A 19,023-nucleotide genomic window follows, 5' to 3' on the forward strand; every position below is an offset into this window, starting at 1 on the left:
GGGCACCATGTAGTACCCCAGTTTGTGAATGTGCTGTCTTCCCTAGTAGGTGATAAGTTCCTTGAACATCTTTTATAGCTCCCGCAACACTCATGACAATCCCTTGAACATACTAGGTGTTCAATAAAATGTTGGTGGGACTTAATGTCCCCAAGGCCTCGTTGCTAATTCATTCTCGCAACAGAATTAGAATTCAGGTCATCTTGTTCCCAGCTCCATATACCTTTCCCAACACCATTCTATCTTTCTGGCTTCCTTCTATAGTTCATTGTCATCTCATCTGAACTACATCTGAAACCGCTAAGTTATTTTAAGGAAGAATGACTAAGCAAAAAAACAAATGCTGGGATTTATTTTCCATGTAGCTATGTAAGGCAAAGTGAAAATTTAACTAAAAACTTGAATTAAAAGGGGAAAACAAACAATAAAAACACATGCTGCGTACACCTCTAGAAACTTTTTGGCTTTCTAGACTTTGATTTTTGAGTTGCATTTATAGGAATCGAGTTGCCAGTTTGTGTGCTGTAAATTTGCAGTCTAGGGGGAAAAAAAAGAAAAGAAATAAGCATGTGTGAGTGTGTGTGTGTGTGTGTGTGTGATTGTTTTCCTTTTCCTTTGCTTAACAGCTCCCAGCAAGATTTCTAGCCCCTAAAAATATGAGAAGGGTCTAAACATTTGGGAATGAGGTTCAGTGGCCAAGTACAATTCGCCATTATCCTAGTCCCCCGTTTTCCCAACTTGCAAAAATAGTCAAAGAGCTAATGTGTCCTAAACTGGGTTTCCTCCTTGGAACTTTAAATAAATTAAATAAGCAAATTATACTCATGATACACGCTATACACCAGTATAAGTAAAAATGCAAATAAAACTAAGTCGTAGCATTTAAAAAACAGTAACAGCTAGCATTAACTAGCACGAGACTTTGTGAGCGAGGAACACGGAGGCCCTTAGGAAAGGAAAGACGTGGCAGAGTTAAGACGTGTGTTTGAGAGAACGTTAAAGGAACAAGAAGGGCTGTCTCCTTCAAAGTTTCCCTTCCCACTGCAACTAGAGGAAGGCAGGGCTGCTGTGAGGAATGTTCCATTGACATTTGAATGAAACAGGAAGAAATGAAAGCCATCTGCTTTGCTAGAGGCAGGGATGAAGCTGGAGCACTGATCCACCCTGCTGTCCGCCCTCTCCCTTGGAGGGTCAGAGCTGCGGCCACCTGAGCGTCCAAGGAAAGCCAAGGTCAGAGAAATGAAAGGAAGGTTCCGGAAGCTTTACCTCTCTTCTGTCCTTGGCAGGTGACCCCACACTGATATAAACAAAGAGTGAGCATTTAAGAAACCTGCCCATAAGCAATTCCCCTCAACTAGCTTTAAATTCTACCTTATGGAATGGCACGGGCCACTCTTCTTGTACTCTGTAATGGAGACAGCTTTTTGCCATAGCTAATGATCATAACTGTTTCTGTGTTACATGGGTTGTATTTCTGGACTGGGGGAGACAGCACAGAGTAATGGGTAAGATTTGAGGCTTGGAGACAAACAGATTTGCGCTTAAGCCACAGCTGTGTGATCACAGGCAATTTACTTAAGCTCTCTAAGCCTCAGTTTCCTCACCCATAATGTGGGGATGATAATACCGTCCAGCTGATCAAATTACTGTGAGGAATAATCTAGAACAAGGGCTGTCCAATACAAATATAATGTGAGCCGCAATGTGAAACACCTGGGTAATTTAAATTGTTTGAGTAGCCCACTAAGAAGAGGCAAAAGAAACAGGTGAAATTAATTTTAGTGTTACATTTTACTCGTGTCCAAATTATCATTTCAACTTGTAGGAAATATTAGTGAGTGACTCTACGTTCTCTCCGAGTCTCTGAAATCCCACGTGTACTTGACCCACATGGCATCTCCCCACTTAGACCAACCATATTGCCAGCACTCAAGAAAGAGCCATATGTGCCTCGTGGCTACAGTATGGAGAATGTGAATCTATTGAAAAAGCTGCAAAGTCCTTAGCATTATGCTAGACATATAGTGAATGCAAAAAAATATCATCAATATTAGTCTGAGTTCTCCGGAATCGTTTCAACGCTTCTCCAAACTGATCCTGCTCTTGGGAGCCTTGAAGAGGCTGGTTGCTCAAGCCTCAGTCCTCAGATTACTTTTAGGGGTGACTCCTTAAAGTCACTCCCCATCTGATGTATGGATCTTTATGGAGAATATATCCAGTAAAGTCCAGTGACCAACTAACTCATGAAACCCCAAGAAGGAGGCACTGCTAATATGTCACCTTCTCCTATAAATATGACATGAGAAGACATTTGTTAAAGCCATCACCTGCTCCTATATGTTTCCTTTCTCCACGTAGTAGGGTGTTAAGCAACACACTGTGATTAAAAGTTGATTTGTTGGAGCTGGGGTTGTGGCTCAGTGGAAGAGTGTTTGCCTGGCATGTGTGAGGCACTGGGTTCGATCCTCAGCACCACATATCAATAAATAAAACATAAAGGTCTATTGACAACTAAACATTCTTTTAAAAAGTTGTGGTAAAACAAAGCAATTTCACTAGGAACATACTCAAGAGAATCATAAAAGATGTTAACATAAATTCATGTACACAAAGGTTTCTTACAGCATTATTCATAACAGATAAGAAGGGGAAACAACTCACATGTCCACAGGCTGATGAATAGATAAACAAAATGTGGTAGATTCATAGAAGGAGTATTATTCAGCCATAAAAAGGAATGAAGGACTAATAATGCTACAAAAGGGGTGGATCTTGAAAACGAGTGAAGAAGCCCATCACAAAAGGTCATGTACTGCATAATTCCACTTATGTGAAAAGCTCAAAAAGGGGAAATCCATGGAGAGGAATACAGATCCGTGGCTAAGATACCATTGTTAATTGAAATGGTTAACCAGGGGTAGGGGAGAACTGAGAGTAACAGGTGTGGGACTTTCTTTCCACAGTGTTCTGGAACCAGAGAGTAGCAATGGTTGCACAACACTGTGAATGTAAAATACCAATGAATTGTTGAAACAAAAAAGTTGATCTGTTGTCCTAAGGAAACCTGGTCACAGGTACAAGTATTGCCAGAGCCCCAGAATAGACATTTGTAGGACTTTAAAAATAGAAGCAATTACTCATGACCGAAATATTGTTTGATATCATCTTTAACTAAAGCATATGTAATAGCAAACCTCCTTCTTCTTTCCATAAATGAAAATTGCTTTAGGGCTGGGGTTGTGGCTCAGTGATAGAGTGCTTGCCTAACATGTGTGAGGCACTGGCTTTGATCCTTAGCACCACTTATGAGTAAATAAAAAGTAAAGGTCCATCAACAATTAAAAAATATTTATAAGAAAGAAAATTGCTTTAAAGTTTAGCATTAAGTTTATTGGCCAACCTAAAGGACAAATTCATGTACAGGTACATAAACAGGTAAGCATGTGGCGTGTCAGGATTTTCTGAGCAAATGCACCTGTCACTCCTGTGTTCAAGACTGTCTGAGGGTTCCACCTCACTCTCAGGACCAGCCCCACCCCTCTCCCAGCCCCCTGCCCTATTGTGGGGCGTGGAGAGCAGTGGTTAGGCCCAGAGCCAGGCAGCCTGTGTTAAAGTCCAGGTCTCACTACTCGCTAGCTTTGTGACTTTGGATACCTCCCCTAACTCTTCTATGCCTCAGTTTCCCTTTATAATGGATGACAAGAATTCCTGGGCTTGTTGTGACAAGCAGAGAGTTAACAGATGTCAGGTGCTCCGAAGAGTGCCTGTTCTGTGAGGCTCTGCGTTTTATAAATGAAAATCAAACCCTGTCCCCACGCCATGTGTAACTTGCCCGCTCTTGTTCTCCTGGGGTCTGGAACACTCCTCTCCCACAGCAGCTCTTTCCCTCTTCTCCTTCCGGACTTTGTTCAGTGTGGCCTCGGTGACTTCTAACACTGCCCCCACCTTTGCCCATTTCTGTTTATAGCACTCACCGTTTGTTTCTAGCATGCTCTATGATCATCCGATCACATGTCTTGTTTGTGGCCATCGACTCCTACTAGATGGCAGGGACCTGACTGTGCTGTTTGTGCTTGATCCCAAGCACCCAGAATAGTAGGATGCAGAAATGGTGGGGACCTCTGGGCCGTGGCACTGGGAGTGAGATGGATGTACCTTTCACTGAATACCCTGTGTACCATTTTATTTTGTACCATTTGCCTATGTCCTTTTCATAAAGATGAAAAATAAAATACAGGAGATAAAAAGATCCTTGGACCTGAGGGAGAAACTGGTGGCCTTAACTTCAGTGACCACCTGAGGGTTCTGGAAGGATGTACGAGGATGTCACTGCAGGCCACCCTTAGACGTCTAACCTCTTAGTTAAGAGTGGAAGGACACCTCAGAAAAAGGCACTCAGAGCCAGGCACAGAGGCGCATACCAATAATCCCAGGGTCTTGGGAGGCTGAGGCAGGAGGATAACAAGTTCAAAGCCCGCCTCAGCAACTTACTGAGGCCCTAAGCAATTCAGTTGAGACCTGTCTAAATAAAATACAAAAAAGGACTGGAGATGTGGCTCAGTGGTTTAGTGCCCCTGGGTTCAATCCCCAGTACCAAAGGAAAAAAAAAAAGAACAAGTCTTTGGGGGGCTGTGGGCATTGCACATGCTGGACAAGTGTTCTACCGCTGAGCCACATCCCAGCCCCCACAAGAAGTCTTAATAAGACCTTTTACGTTGTGCAATTCGAGTCCTGAGCTTATGGGTACAATAAGGATCTTTTCCATGGCAAAATGCCTATTTCCAGGCACAGTAAACATAAGCAACTGTGGAAGGTTGTTTGCTACTTCTACAAACTTGGCTTAATAAGCAGGTGACCATGGGGTCTGGGAGTCCTTGGGCAGTTGGTGTCTGCAGTCTGCTAAGAGGGAATTTCCTCATTCCCTCTCAGGCCTCCTGGAATCCTAAGAAAGATCCCAGGATCTCATAAAAGAGCACTGGACTTCAAATGAGCTGTTTTTGTAAACTTATCCCACCTACTCTGGGGGAAAACCCAGCTTGAATAGTCTTTTGGGGTCTCCCACCTCGCTTTGATATCTCCCTTCCTTTCTTGCCTTTAATACCTCTCTGCTCACTCCTGTCAGGAGGAAAACAACTAATGAGTCACTAGCCCCAAGGGTAATGCAACATCCCTTCCCGGAGCTTTTGCATTAAAAAACAGGTCAACAGAGAGAAAGAAGTAATAGCCATACTGTTGTTAATGATGATATTAATAATACCAACAAGGATATCAGTGATGGTTGAAGGTATCAGTTATTTATTGAATATTTACTATGTGTTAGATATTCTGCTAAAAATGGATGCAATTTGCTGGGCATGGTAGTGCAGCCTACGATCCCAGTGGTTTGTGAGGCTGAGACAAGAGGATTGTGAATTCAAAGCCAGCCTCAGGAATGGCGAGGTGCCAATCAACTCAGTGAGACTCTGTCTCTAAATAAAGTACAAAATAGGGCTGGGGATGTGGCTCAGTGGTCAAGTGCCCCCGAGTCATTCTCTGGTACCTAAAATAAATAAATAAATAAATGGATGCAATTTACCTTATTTATTTCTCTAAAATACTATGAATAGATATTATCACACCCATTTTGAAGATAGGGAATGAAAAATCACATAGTGAACAAGTGACAGATGAGGGCTTAGAAGAACTATCTCTAAGAAATTTTGCACCAAGAAATTTCATCATAGTGTTCAAAGTGGTAGATTTCTTCTTCTCCTTTTCCTTTTGCAGTGCTAGAGATTGAACCCAGGGTCTGGTATATGCCAAGGCAAGTTCTCTACCACTGAAGTTACGTCCTCACTCGAACAAATGGGTTTCTAAGGTGTCACTTTGACCTTGTAGGGAAATTACTGATGAGACTTAGTCGATCACCAACCCTCAATGGCAATGCAATTGATAGGAGAGACTTGAAACTTCAAGTGAATCAGTATGTCTATGTCTGCCCAGGTTCAAATCCTGAGTCTGACACTCTGGAGCAACCTGGGGCAAGTCATAGAATCTCCCTGCATTTTAGATTATGAGATAATGCAAATAAAGTGCTTTCAACAGTGCACAGGAATATATACATATATATCATATATTATACAATATGTTATATATTATATATACATATAATATGTATAATATATGGCACCTGAATTATACAAACGCATATACATATACTATATATAACATATACAATACATTATATAAATATATGCATTATATGCTATATAATATGTATTTTATAGCATATATAATATGTTATACTATATATGCTATATATATTATATGTATTTGGGTATATTCAAATGCCATATATTTTGATTACTATAAATCCCTCCTAAATATTAGAAACACCATACTTTATCTCTATCTTCTCAAATATTACTACATTTTATCTAATTTTACAATGTTATTGATCCATTTTCTATAAGGTTTTTTATTGAAAACATAACATAATTTTGAAGATAGACACCCAAATTCCAGTTCCCTAGCACAGTGGCTACTCCCATTTTTGCACACTACCTTCAAGTTTTGCTCATTCTGAGAAGCTACATGAACAGGGCACTGCACTCAATCAGATTTGGGTTTTTATCCCAAAGAAGCTGTGTGACTTTAATAAAGTTACATAACTGCCCTTTGCCTTAGTTTTCCAAAGTATAAAATGAAGGGGTTAGACCAGATGAACTTTAAGAGGTCTCTAGCAGCAGCAGTAGGTGATTTTGTCTGTAAGCTACTATTTTTATTTTATTTTTTATTTTTTGGCTTTCATAGGTGATTGGGAATAGTGCTAGGGAATTGTATGTGTAAGATATATAAAACAGTGTTTACAAAGTTAGTTAACTTCCTAAACTATGTCTGGGAAATAAGTTTCACATATAATGAGTTCTGCAAAGATGAGGTTACAATGAAAATCCTCAGGAATTTCAAAGGTACCTACCAAAATTACCAAAAATCTATAACAAGTCATATCTTAATACATTTGTAATGTGTACTTGTACAACTAAAGTATAAATACAAAATATTAATGATGAAGTAATACATTAAGTTTGAAGAGGCCATTTCAATCTCTGTTGATACATAATTATTAATTCACAACATAACTATGAGAGTGTTATGTCAATATGGTTTTTCATGTGGCATTTATAATTTTTTTTTTAAATTCTTCACAAGAAAAATCAAAGAGAGGAAAACAAAGAAATACAGGAGTAGTTCTAGCTCACTTATCAGATTGACGGAAATATGTTGGCATAAATGTCCAAAAATTATCTATCACTGTGAGCACAGTGACTCAGTCACTCTCTCCCACCCTGTCACGTGGCATGGAACCTGTTATAACTTTTCTAGAGGCGATTTGACAATCAATTTGACAATCAATCAAGAGCTTCAAAGTGTTCCTACCTGCTGGGCATTTTCATCCACTTACAGAAATTTGTACTTAGGAAATAAGAGATGCACAAAGGCTTTGTCGCATCATTAAATCTAAGTGTAAAGAACTGCAAATTAAAGAACAGCTAAATATACATTAACTATATATGTGAACATATATTTATAATGTGTGTTTATGTATACAAGTGTCGATATTTTTCTAGCCTCAGCCAGATCATAATATAGATACTAGAGGTGCTCACTGCTGCTGGTTTTGTTTCTAGGTCTTTTCAGTGAACAGAGGAGCTGGGAAATATATCTATATATAGACATATATATTGTCAGTTTATATCAATAACTTCTAATTCAAATTCAGGCCTGCAGGGTTGTACCTAACCTCTTCTATTTAACATCTGCATTCCTCTTCTCCCAGGTGGATCCTGACTCCCAAGGACACCAAGCATGATATAATAGTCCTTCATATTAGCTTATCTCATGTTTCCCAGAATAGCAATATTGACACTACCATCAACAATATGATTACTAAAAACTTATTTTTGAGGGGAGTACCGGGGATTAAACTCAGGGGCACTTGACCACCAAGCCACATCCCCAGACCTATTTTGTATTTTAGTTAGAGACAGGTTCTCTCTGAGTTGCTTAGTGCCTTGCTCTTGCTGAGGCTGGCTTTGAACTTGGGATCCTCCTACCTCAGCCTCCTGAGCTGCTGGGATTCCAGGCGTAATCCCACCTGTGCCCACGCCTGGCTCATAACTACTAAAAACTCTTTAAAAATGTTTTTGCCTTTTCTTTAGTATATATCCAAATAAGGATATATAGCCAAATTACGCAGAATTTTTTGTTTTGTTTTGTTTTGTTTGAGACAAGATTTTACCATGTTTCCCAGGCTGGTCTTGAACTCCTAGACTGAAGCAATTTTCTTTCCTCAGTCTCCCAAATAGCTGGGACAGGGACATGCTGTGTGTGTGGCTTAAATTAGTATGTTTTGAAGTCACTTTACATAGTTCTCTGTAGGCCACCAATTAGATACACAAGGTCTTTTTAAAAACATTTAGGAACTGCATTTTTAAAATAAATATTTTCATGATTATGTAAAATATTTACATGATTTCAAAGTCAAATCTACGAAGCAAGATAGATTCAAAGCTGTCCAGTTTTGATCCCTATTCCCTCCAATTTATTCCCTTCTTCTCTATAAGTAACTATGATTTTTGTGATGTTTATCCTTCCATTGTGTGTTTTTAATATAAGCAAATATGTATACATATATGCATGTATATGTTTGTGTGTATATTTTATACACACACACACACATATGTTCATTCTTACATATGTGGTAGTATCCTTTACTTGCTTTTCTCTCCTCATATTTTTTTCTTTGTTTGTTTGAGACAGGTCTCACTATGTTGCCCAGGCTGGTCTGGAACTCCTGGGCTCAAGTGATCCTCTTGCCTCAGCCTCCCAAGTAGCTGGGATGTCAGGAGTGTGCCATTCTGCCCAGCACTCCCCTGACTTTTTTGCTTACAATACATCCTGGAGATCAGTCTATAATACATATATTTAAAGATTCCCAATATCTTTTTTTTTCCCAGTATTGGGAATTCAACCCAAGAGTGCTTTGCCACTGAGCCACATTTCCAGCCCTTTTTATTTTGAGACAAGTTCTCATTAAGTTAAGGAAGGTCTTGATAAGTTGCTGAGGCTGGCCTTGAACTTGTAATCTTCCTGCCTTGGCCTTCCAATTCCATTTTATAGCTGCAGAGAACCCCATTGTGTGGAGTATTATAGCTTATTCAACCAATTAATGGACATTTGCTTCATTTCTAGTCTTATTATAGAAGGTCGTTTCTGCCCTATGGCTTTTGGAGACACACACACACACACACACACACACACACACTGAAGTTTTGAATACAAACATATTTTTACTATGTGGAAATATACAAGGTGAGCCGAGGTCATCTTATACTAAAGAGCAGGGCAGCTATCAAAGGCAACCTGGAGTCGTGTCAGAAGAAGTCAGAAGACAGTCTGAAGTGCTATCACAGACCAAATAGGAATCATTTGAGCAATAAGTAGAAGAAATTAGCATAAGACCCTGTGTACAATCCACAGTACCATAACAAACAAACAACGACAACAAAACTAGAAGAAAAAAAATTAGACACACTGTAATACATTAAGTCTGTTTCAAGGGATGAGTTCTAATTATAATTGAGAAACAGAAAAAAAAAAAAAAAAAGCTATTTAAAACAACCAAACAATGGAAACACTATTGACACATGCCAAAATATCAACTCAAGGAATAATAAGATTCAAATACTACCATTTTCCAATCCTTAATGAACTAGTGGACCTAGGTAACATCACAAATGAAGAGCTCATTAGACATCATGCACATCCTAATGACAAAACACCACAACCTGTGAAGCAAATAAGCAAAAAAAAAAAAAAAACTGAATCTGGTGAAGGCCTGTAGATGGTTACAGGAAATACAAAAGATGGAGAAACATGAAACACATTAACTATACCATGAGGATGTAGGCAGGAAAATCCAGCGATGGGAAACTACAGGAGAAACAGCCAGGTTTGGTTTCTTCTCTTTTCTTTCTCCTTCTTCCCCTCTCTTCCCATCCCCATCCTCTTCCCTCTACTCCCCACCTCTCTTCTCCCATTCCTCTTCTCCTTCTCCTTTTCCTCCTTCTTCTCCTTCTTTCCAGTACTAGGGATTGAACCCAGGAACACTATCCCTGAGCTAGACCCTGAGCCCCAGTGGTAACTTATATACTAACAGAGCTTCAAGAGGATATTAGGCTGGGAATGTGGCTCAGTGGTAGAGTGCTTGTCTAGCATGCTTAAGGTCCTGAGTTGATCCCCAACACTGGGAAAAAAACCAACCAAACAAACAAACAAATGAGAAAGAGGCTAAGACAGACTGAGACAGACAGACCAGACAGATAACATCAACCAATCTCAATGTGTGAACATATTTGAATCCTGCTTCAAGCTTCAAATAAAGAAGCTGCAGGCTTGGTGGCCTGCTCACCTGTAATCCTGGTGACTCAGGAGGCTGAAGCAGGAGTATTTCAAATTTGAGGCCAGTCTGGGCAATTTAGTGAGGCCCTAAGCAACTCAGTTGAGACTCTGTCTCAAAATAAAAAAGGGCCAGGGATGTAGCTCAGTGGTAAAGTGCCCCTGGGTTCAATCCCCAGTACCCCAAACTTCAAAACAACAAAGTAAGCAAGCTTTAAAAACATTAGGGAATTAATGAGACAATTTTTGAACACTGAATATTTCATACTTTTAAATAATTCATTAATTTATATGTGAAAATGGTGAATTTTTAAAAAGTTCTTATCTTTTAAAGATCCAGATTGAAATATTTATGGATGAAATGATACGATATCTGGAGTTTACTTCAAAATAAGATGGCACGGTGGTGCAAGCCTGCAATCCCAGCTATTCAGGAGGCTAAGGCAGGAGGATCACAAGCTTGAAGCCAGCCTGGGCAATTTAGCAGGGCCCTGTCTCAAAATAAAATGGTAAAGAGGACTGGGGATGTAGCTCAGTAGCATAGCACTTGCTTAGTATGCTCAAAGCCTTGGGTTGGATCCCCAGCACTACAAAGAAAAAATAAGAACGAGAGAGTAGAAGGGGTTCTTGATTGGCAAGCGTAGGTTGATAGGCACATGGGGTTCATTATGCTGTCAACTTTGGTTTATGTTTTGAAATTTCTATAATAAAATTTAATATGCATTTCATATAGTCAGTATTTTGAGGCTTGCACATTAGGCACATGCCAGTGCACAGACACTGCATAAATACCATTATAAGGAAATGCTACAAAGTTTTCATGGTGATTATCTCTGTGTGATAAAATTTTCAGTGATTTGGTGATTTTTATTTTCTTTATTTTGCTGTACTGTATATTCTACGTATATATTTTACATTGCACATGTATTCCTTTTTATTTTCTGAGGCTGGGGACTGAACTCAGGACCTCATGCATGTTAAGCACACACTGTACCACCGAGCTACACCCTCAGCCCCCACATGCATTCTTCATGATCAGGAAAAGTTATTTTAAAAGAGAAATATTTTGTTTAACAATATCATTTTTACAATTCAACTATAATTCAACTCTGACGCAATGAATAAAATAACTTCATACTTTATAAATATAATTAGGCAAGGCGACTCATTTGGTATTAATTATATTTAGTTTTGAGTGGGTACAGGTAATAGCTTATGAAAATCTATCCCTAACATCAAGTTTGTGGCTTGGAAATTCTGTCTTTTGGCGTAACAGAATCATCTTGAATTTATAGCTTGGAAGTAAATGGTTATTTTTTTCCCTTCCTTCTTACGTAACATAGAAACAACTGATCCAGTTTGGCACAAACTTTCTCCTCGAAAGTCACCTTTGTGCTGAAATATGGCACCTCAGATTTCAGTCAAATAACCTGCAGATGAGCAAAGATTTCCTAACAAAATTTCTCTGTAATTTTGCTACAGTGTTAGTGCCTGACAACGTGGGAGAGTCCTTTCTTCCGGGTTCAGAGGACAGAGGGAATGCTTCTTTTTCCTATTTTCTGATATGCAGTGAGAACAAACACTTATCAAATTGAATTGCTTCTTTTGTATCACTAAAATTAATGTAGGCCAGGACAGGTGCAATGAAAGAAAGATAGTTAATGGGTATTTTTAGTATATTAAAAACTAATATGAAGTATGACATGGTTAGTCATTCAATTAGTCTTTTAAAATCAATCCTTTCAGATCAATAAAACTTTTAATAACCAAATAAACTTAAAATAACTGCATATTTCATAATTGCATATATAATTATAAAATCATCCCGATGCTTTATAATCTCTCCATCACTTTTAAATAGAGAAATGTTACTTATCTAATTCTCATTCTTCCTTTTATTCACATAATTTTCTCCTATATAAACTGTTGTGAAATGTTCTGAAATATTAATGGATTATCATTGAAGTACCTTTTTGTTCTGAATGTAGACTTCAAAGAAAAGTCATAGGTAGATGTAGTTATTCATTTGGATGTGAAACTTTCTAATTAAAAAGTTGCTAGAGGAAGATAATGTCATTTTTTTCTTTTGAGTTTCCATGGATTATTATATGCTTCATATAATACACTTGCAACTATTTTCCGGGCTTTGTGCTAAGTTTTTTTTTTAATTATTATTATTTTGTAGTTGTAGATGGACAGTGTGCCTTTATTTTATTTGGTGCTAATGATTGAACCCAGTGCCTGCCACGTGCTAGACAAGTGCTCTGCCACTGAGTTACAGCCCCAGCCCTGTGCTAAGTATTTTTATATATAATCCCAATCATTTAGTTCAATAACCTTGTGAGATAGTTATTTTTGAAAGAGTTTCAATTGCTTGTTCAAGGTCACATAGTAATTAAGCTATTCCAAGTCTTGTGTTATCCACTTTTACATTATGAATAATGACAACTGAGAACATTTGTAACAGTCCTCCGTGTCTAGAACCCAGCCTGGTATTGGAGAGTAGGTTAAACTGGTTCAAGGTTGATATCCATCTATTTTGGTTGTGAAAACAAGGTACCCTGCTCCCCCCACATCCTTTGAGATATACAGGAGGTAAAGATGACTCAATAGCGGAGCAAAAATGTTGCTAGCTGAGGTGGAACATGCTCTCATGCAAAATCAAAGTCAAGGGTCCGGGAGGAGGGAGAGGGTAATCTGTTCTCCACAACGGCAAAGCAGTGCTAGCCTTCTGCTTTGATCTTTTAGCAAACTTAAGAAAGTTCAGACATCTTGAAATCTAGGCGTAGACAATGTTTTGATTTAACGATGAATGAGCTAAAGGTCAACCTGAGAAAATTGATTCTTGACATATTTCCAACAGGGGTCACTTGTTTCATCCCCATGGACTCAAAGTTTGGAATTAAAACCCTCACTTTTAGTAAATTATATGTTGAAAATACCGAGAGTTCTAATTAGAGGTACATCCCAAATGCTAGCAGAGCCCCCTCTATTCATTTGCTCTTAGCTGTATGAGAAACTGTGATGTGTTTTTTTCAAAGTAATTTACCTTTAGGCTTAAAGAATTGGATATATGAGAAAAGAATTTTCCAAGTTTTATTGATTCAATAATGAATCGAAAAAAAAAAATGTTTATGAGATTACAGCTACTTGGTAACTCAAAAATAATTGATCTAAGAAACTTGAAATTTCGTATGCTAAATGTTACATCCAGTGATAAAATTCAATGTTCTAGCTACTGTTATTACAGAATCATCCTGATGAGCATCAACGGGGGAGCCTCACATCAACTGTTCCTATAAGGTCACAACGATTATTACCAGGAACATTTTATTTGTGGAGACATAAAGACGGGCTATGAGATAGACACCTTGAAAGTAGACTTGAACTAAGGAATATTAGGAATCAATTGGAACAACAAAAATAAAATATGACAAAACTCGCTCTCCTGCCACTGGTGGAACAAATGTTTCCAGGGACCTAAAGCCAAGAAAATAGAAATCCATAAACACAAAGGCCAAGATAATCAGCTGAATCTACCAAGTTTCCATAAATTACAAAACAAAACGCTAAAAACCAAACAAACCAAAAAACCCCACCTACTTTGAAGGAAAGAATGCCAAAGAGCTTTGACCTTTTCTGCCTGCCGCCTACCACAGAAATCCCGGCCTGCAGCTGATTTTAAAATTACCACATCTCCAAAAAATTATGGGAGATGGGTATCTTAAAAACACAATAGCTTTGATCTCATAGGTCAAATCCACATTGGCCTAAGTGGTAATTATTGAGGAAGGGGTAATCTACTTCATTCATTTTAGTAACCAATTCTTTCTCAGTTAGATTTGCCACAGAGCCAGCCCAACTTAATTAAGAAAGCACAATAATATCAGATTGAACTATTTTTTTCAACCCAAGAATTTTTATTATAGAGAGAACGCTTGGACAATTTAAGCAATTATATGCTTTATTTCTCCTTAGCTGTATCTCCATTCTTGCTAATTTACAAGGTTTTGAATTCAACTTGCTTTATTCTTAATATTTTACATCTCGTCTTCTTCCTTTTAGAAAAATTTAAACTACATTTCAGAAGGCTGCAGGGTAAGTGTTGGTGGCTAGTTTCTATGAGTAACAAGTAATATCCCCCGAGAACCCAGAGCACTCTCCTGGGGAACAGCAGGCCAAATTCTAACTGCCATGAAAAACCCTGCAGACCTAACACAGAAAGTCTAAAACTTAAGCCATGCTACTGGTCAGTTGTTGGGTCAATGTACATTCTAGATTTCACCATATGGCTCCCAAAATACCAAGAGAGCACAACCTACATAAACCTCTTTGTGTCCACATTACCACCGTGTGTGTTAGGAGGGGGTTACTGGGGATTGAACCCAGAGCTTCCTGCATGCTCTTCAAGCACTCTTGCCACTGAACCAGAGCCCCAGCCTACCACTTCTCATTTAGATGCAACAGCTGCTAAAGAGCCAGGTACTGTGAAAGAAAACTGAACTTGCAGTCAGAGTCCAAATGTGTGGCTCCAGCTCTTCAGGGAACCAGTCAAAGTGTTTTAGAGCCATGGGCTAGAGTGTGCCCACTGAAGCAGGCTATGCAAGTGCCAATCCGACTTACCCACTTTCTAGCTAAGTGACTCTAGGCAAGGTATTTAAATCTTGTGCTTCAATATTTTCATTTATAAGCCAGCAATGATGTCAATAACTACCATACCGAGTTTTTGTGAGGCTTCAAGATTCTAAAAGGGCTTAGCACAGAGCCTCAGCCCAGAGTAACTATTAGTACCAGCTGCATGACCTTGGGGATCACATTGACCCTCTCTGGGACTCTATCTCATCTTCTACACTAGAAGGGATCACTGTCTCATGTGGTCTTCAGGAAGACAGAATTAATTCAAGCGAGATAACATATATAAAAGTTATTTTTAGGGTCTGGGGTTGTGGCTCAGCGGTAGAGCGTTCACCTAGCATATGTGAGGCACTGGGTTCGATCCTCAGTACCACATAAAAATAAATAATAAAATAAAGGTATTGGGTCCAACTACAACTTAAAAAAAAATTTAAAGAAGTTATTTTTAAAACATAATCAAGTTTTAGACATCTTGTTCAACCAAGAAGAATCAGTTCCTTTCTTTTGTTCTGTTTCCATGATACTTAAAACATATGCATGTGTGCACACATACACACAATAGTGATCTGCTTACCTGTCCACCCCACTCCCCAACCAACAGTGTATCTAAGTCACCTCTGCATCCTCAGCACCAGACAGTTACTCAATTAATTTTTATTCAAATGAGCCTTGTCCAAACAATGGAGCAGGAATTCTTGAGGCCTTTTGCTGGATGGATTGTCACTTTTGCTTGGTGTCTTCAGTAGATCACACAGGAAGTGCTTGTTTTTCTCCAGTTAGAATGTACTGAGATTCTGCCAATCTTATGAGTTTGCATTTGTTTATTCTTTTCACTGAATAATTATTGAGCACCTGCGGACTGCAAGGTCCAAAGCTGAGCTCCGTCCAGTGTGCCAAGAGTGGCAAATGCCCAGATGAATTTAGTCCCTACATACTACATGTAGAAGGAAACTACTTGTTGTAGAATCACCTACTCTTTGAAATAATGAACTCCTTGCTTTGATGACTATATTGGATTGGATTACAGGAAAGAATGGGTTCCTGGAAGTAAAGGTCTTTATAGAATAATAATTAAGGTCAGGAATCTGACTGTCTGAGTTCAAATCCTGGATCTGGTTTGCACCAAGATGTAAGAACTTGAAAAAAATTCCTGTATGCCTCATTTTTCTCATCTGTAAAATGGAGCTAATAGAATGGGTAAGTTAGAAAGAAAACTCCTGGGAATCTTTTACAATGGTACTTGCCACATAAACAACACACAACATGTGCTCTCTGTGATGATTAACCCCACTCTCCCCACTCCCTCACCCCACTGTTTGAATTTCCATTGCAAATTTCCATTGCAAATGGGGCCTGGCTACCCAACTTCTGGGTGTCGTACCACCAGGGTCAGGAATTTACTACATCCTATGCTTGTCCATTTGGTTGCTAAGCAAATTGAGTTGCTGCTAAGTTTCAGGGAATTAAGCTATGCATTCTTACATCTTCCACTCATCGGTCTTCCATCCATCATTTGGGATTACCCAAAAGAAATCGAATCTGTCCAATGTGGGACGGTCCCTGGAACTTCAGAAGGCAGCTATGAACTGCCAGTTCTCACCTTCCTCTCACATGCCCACACATAACCTTAGCTCCTCTTGCTATTTCTAATTAACACTGTTTACCAGATTCTTTATAATCCTTTTTACTCTTCTTGAATAATCTCCTTATTTTCAACATCTGAATGTCTGAAGTCCAGCATTCATAAAACAGAGCAAATGTGGTCTGATCACCAGAAAGTATTAGAGAACTAGTTCCCTTTTGAACACCATATTTCTATTAACACAAAAGATTGATTTTTTTTTTTTTAAGCAACATCACACCAGGTTGACTCATCATCCACTCACAATCAACAGGGGACTAAATCTTCGTGACATGTGCAGTTGTAAGCTATCCCGCCCCCACTCTATACTTGTATAATTGAATTTTGGGATCGTTGAGCACTTTATATTTGTACCCATTAGCTTTAGATTGTTAGATATGAGTCATTATTACATTTGTTAGGAGCTAGGGGGAGGAAATCCTGACTGTTGTGTGTCATCTGTAACTTTTTTCAGTATGCCCATCAATGTCACCAGCTTAGTCATCAATAAAAGTCTTAGGGGGCACATGGTTGCAAGACAGACCTGTACTGGATCTAGAAACCTGGGTATGCATCTGCCTCTTAAAAACAAGACACTTTCAGGGGCTGGGGTTGTGGCTTAGCGGTAGAGCGCTTACCTTGCTTGTGTGAAGCCCTGGGTTTGATCCTCAGTACCACATATAAATAAATAAATAAAATAAAGGTATTTTGTCCAACTACAACCAGAATATATATATATATATATATATATATGACACTTTTAAAAGACATCATTTAGGCTTGGTATGGTGGTTGACAGCTGTATTTCTAGCTACATGGAAGAACATTTTACATGGGAGGCTGAGGAGGGAAGATCGCAAGGTTGGGACCAGCCTGGGCACTAGTGAGATACCATCTCAAAAAAAAAAAATCATTCATTCAGTCATCAAATATTTACTGAGTACTTTCCATGAACTATTCCAAGTGCTGTACAAAACAAAATCTCTGCCCTCCTGGGGCTTACGTTCTTTCTAGAAATAGACAATGAAAAATAAGAAGACATGTAAGTTGCATTCAATTTTATGAAAAATGAAAGCAAATAAAAGACTGGAGAAGTTGGACAAAGGGATGGAGGCGGGGACTGTCTACAGGCTGTATGGCTAAAGCAAAATGCTTTCTCTATATGGAATTATATTAGAACAAAAATCAATAGAGCAATGATGAAGAATTTAATTAGTCATGAAACAAAAAAAGAAAATTTGAAAGGACTTCCCATTTCTCTGTCCACATAGGATATTCAAATATCTTAAGGACAAGTGGAGTTGCCAGGAAGCCAGTCACATCTCCTAACGAAGACTCCAGAGAGACTCTACAGGCCCAGTACATGGTTGAAAGCAAAACAATAGAGGAAAAAGCTGAAAAGCTACTGCTTACCTTATTCCAATCCCCATGTTCTCAAGAATGGAGTGGGTTCCAAGTCCAATAGCCTGTGAAGAATCTGGAGGATGGGGTACTTAGGTGACCCCAAAGCTCGGCTCAGAGAGACTGCACATTGAATTCTGGAAAAGAAGTTCATAGTGACAGATTGGAAATCTGCCTCTATCAACTGCTCTCTGCTCATGATTTTAATGTTGATATATTCTTCTAAAATGTGTGTGTGTGTGTGTGGGGGGGGTACTGGGGATTGAATCCAGAGGTGCTTGACCACTGAGCCACATCTCCAGCCCTTTTTATTTTGAGACAAGTTCTCACTAATTTGCTTAGTACCTTGCTAAGTTGCTGAGGCTGGCTTCACCCTTGTGATCCTCCTGCCTCAGCCTCCCAAGTCACTGGGATTACAGGTGTGCCCAGTTCTTCTAAATATTTTCAATCTTTACATTCCTCTGTTATTAAGGGACTTGATAAATCTTTATTTATTAAAATTCTAGTTGTGCTCTTTGGTTGGAAATTCATCTTATACCTCACAATGATACCTTTGGTATTTACTTTCAGTCATCTATTTTGTACCATAGACTTTGTTGGTGCTGGGAATACGATAAAATATGGTCACTGCTTCCAGGAGGCTCACAATAAAGAGGGAGGTAGAAACAGGAAAGCCAGCTCTAAGGAAGCAGTGTGTTGAGCAGAGAAAAGGATGGGAAGTGGGAATTCAGTGACTTCTAAGCAGAAAGAGTTAATCCTAAGGAGGTGGCATGTCCATTTCAGGTAGAGGCACAGCACACACTGTGGAAATAACAGAACGGAACCTGCAGGCCGAGTACCAGCCCCGAATGCACTTCCACGCAGGTGAGGCAGAGAGAATCAGGCAAAGTGGTCAGGGATGAGAACTGGAAAGGTACAAAGGACTG

General features: G+C 39.0%; 1 protein-coding gene and 1 long non-coding RNA gene across 6 annotated transcripts in view; one reads left to right on the top strand and one right to left on the bottom strand.

Moving 5' to 3' along the window:
- Positions 1-19,023, bottom strand: part of Mkln1 (muskelin 1) — a 329,639-nt gene that overhangs the window by 285,845 nt on the left and 24,771 nt on the right. The window contains exon 2 of one of the 2 annotated variants that reach the window (XM_048786923.1): positions 18,110-18,234. In XM_048786923.1, the coding sequence (XP_048642880.1) occupies positions 18,110-18,126 (17 nt within the window). In that variant the 5' untranslated portion in view covers positions 18,127-18,234. Of the gene's footprint in view, positions 1-18,109; positions 18,235-19,023 lie in introns of those variants that run through there. The other variant, XM_048786922.1, reaches the window with a different exon arrangement.
- LOC107149048 overlaps positions 1-19,023 on the top strand; it is a 69,547-nt gene that overhangs the window by 46,951 nt on the left and 3,573 nt on the right. For 2 of the 4 annotated variants that reach the window (XR_001504335.2, XR_007341882.1), the window contains exon 4: positions 18,881-18,961. The exons of the other annotated variants lie outside the window; for them this stretch is intronic. This is a non-coding gene — a long non-coding RNA (uncharacterized LOC107149048). The remainder of the gene's footprint in view (positions 1-18,880; positions 18,962-19,023) is intronic. 4 annotated transcript variants of the gene reach the window in all.

The sequence above is a fragment of the Marmota marmota genome, unplaced genomic scaffold, assembly GCF_001458135.2.
Source record: "Marmota marmota marmota unplaced genomic scaffold, marMar, whole genome shotgun sequence".
Lineage (NCBI taxonomy): Eukaryota > Metazoa > Chordata > Mammalia > Rodentia > Sciuridae > Marmota > Marmota marmota.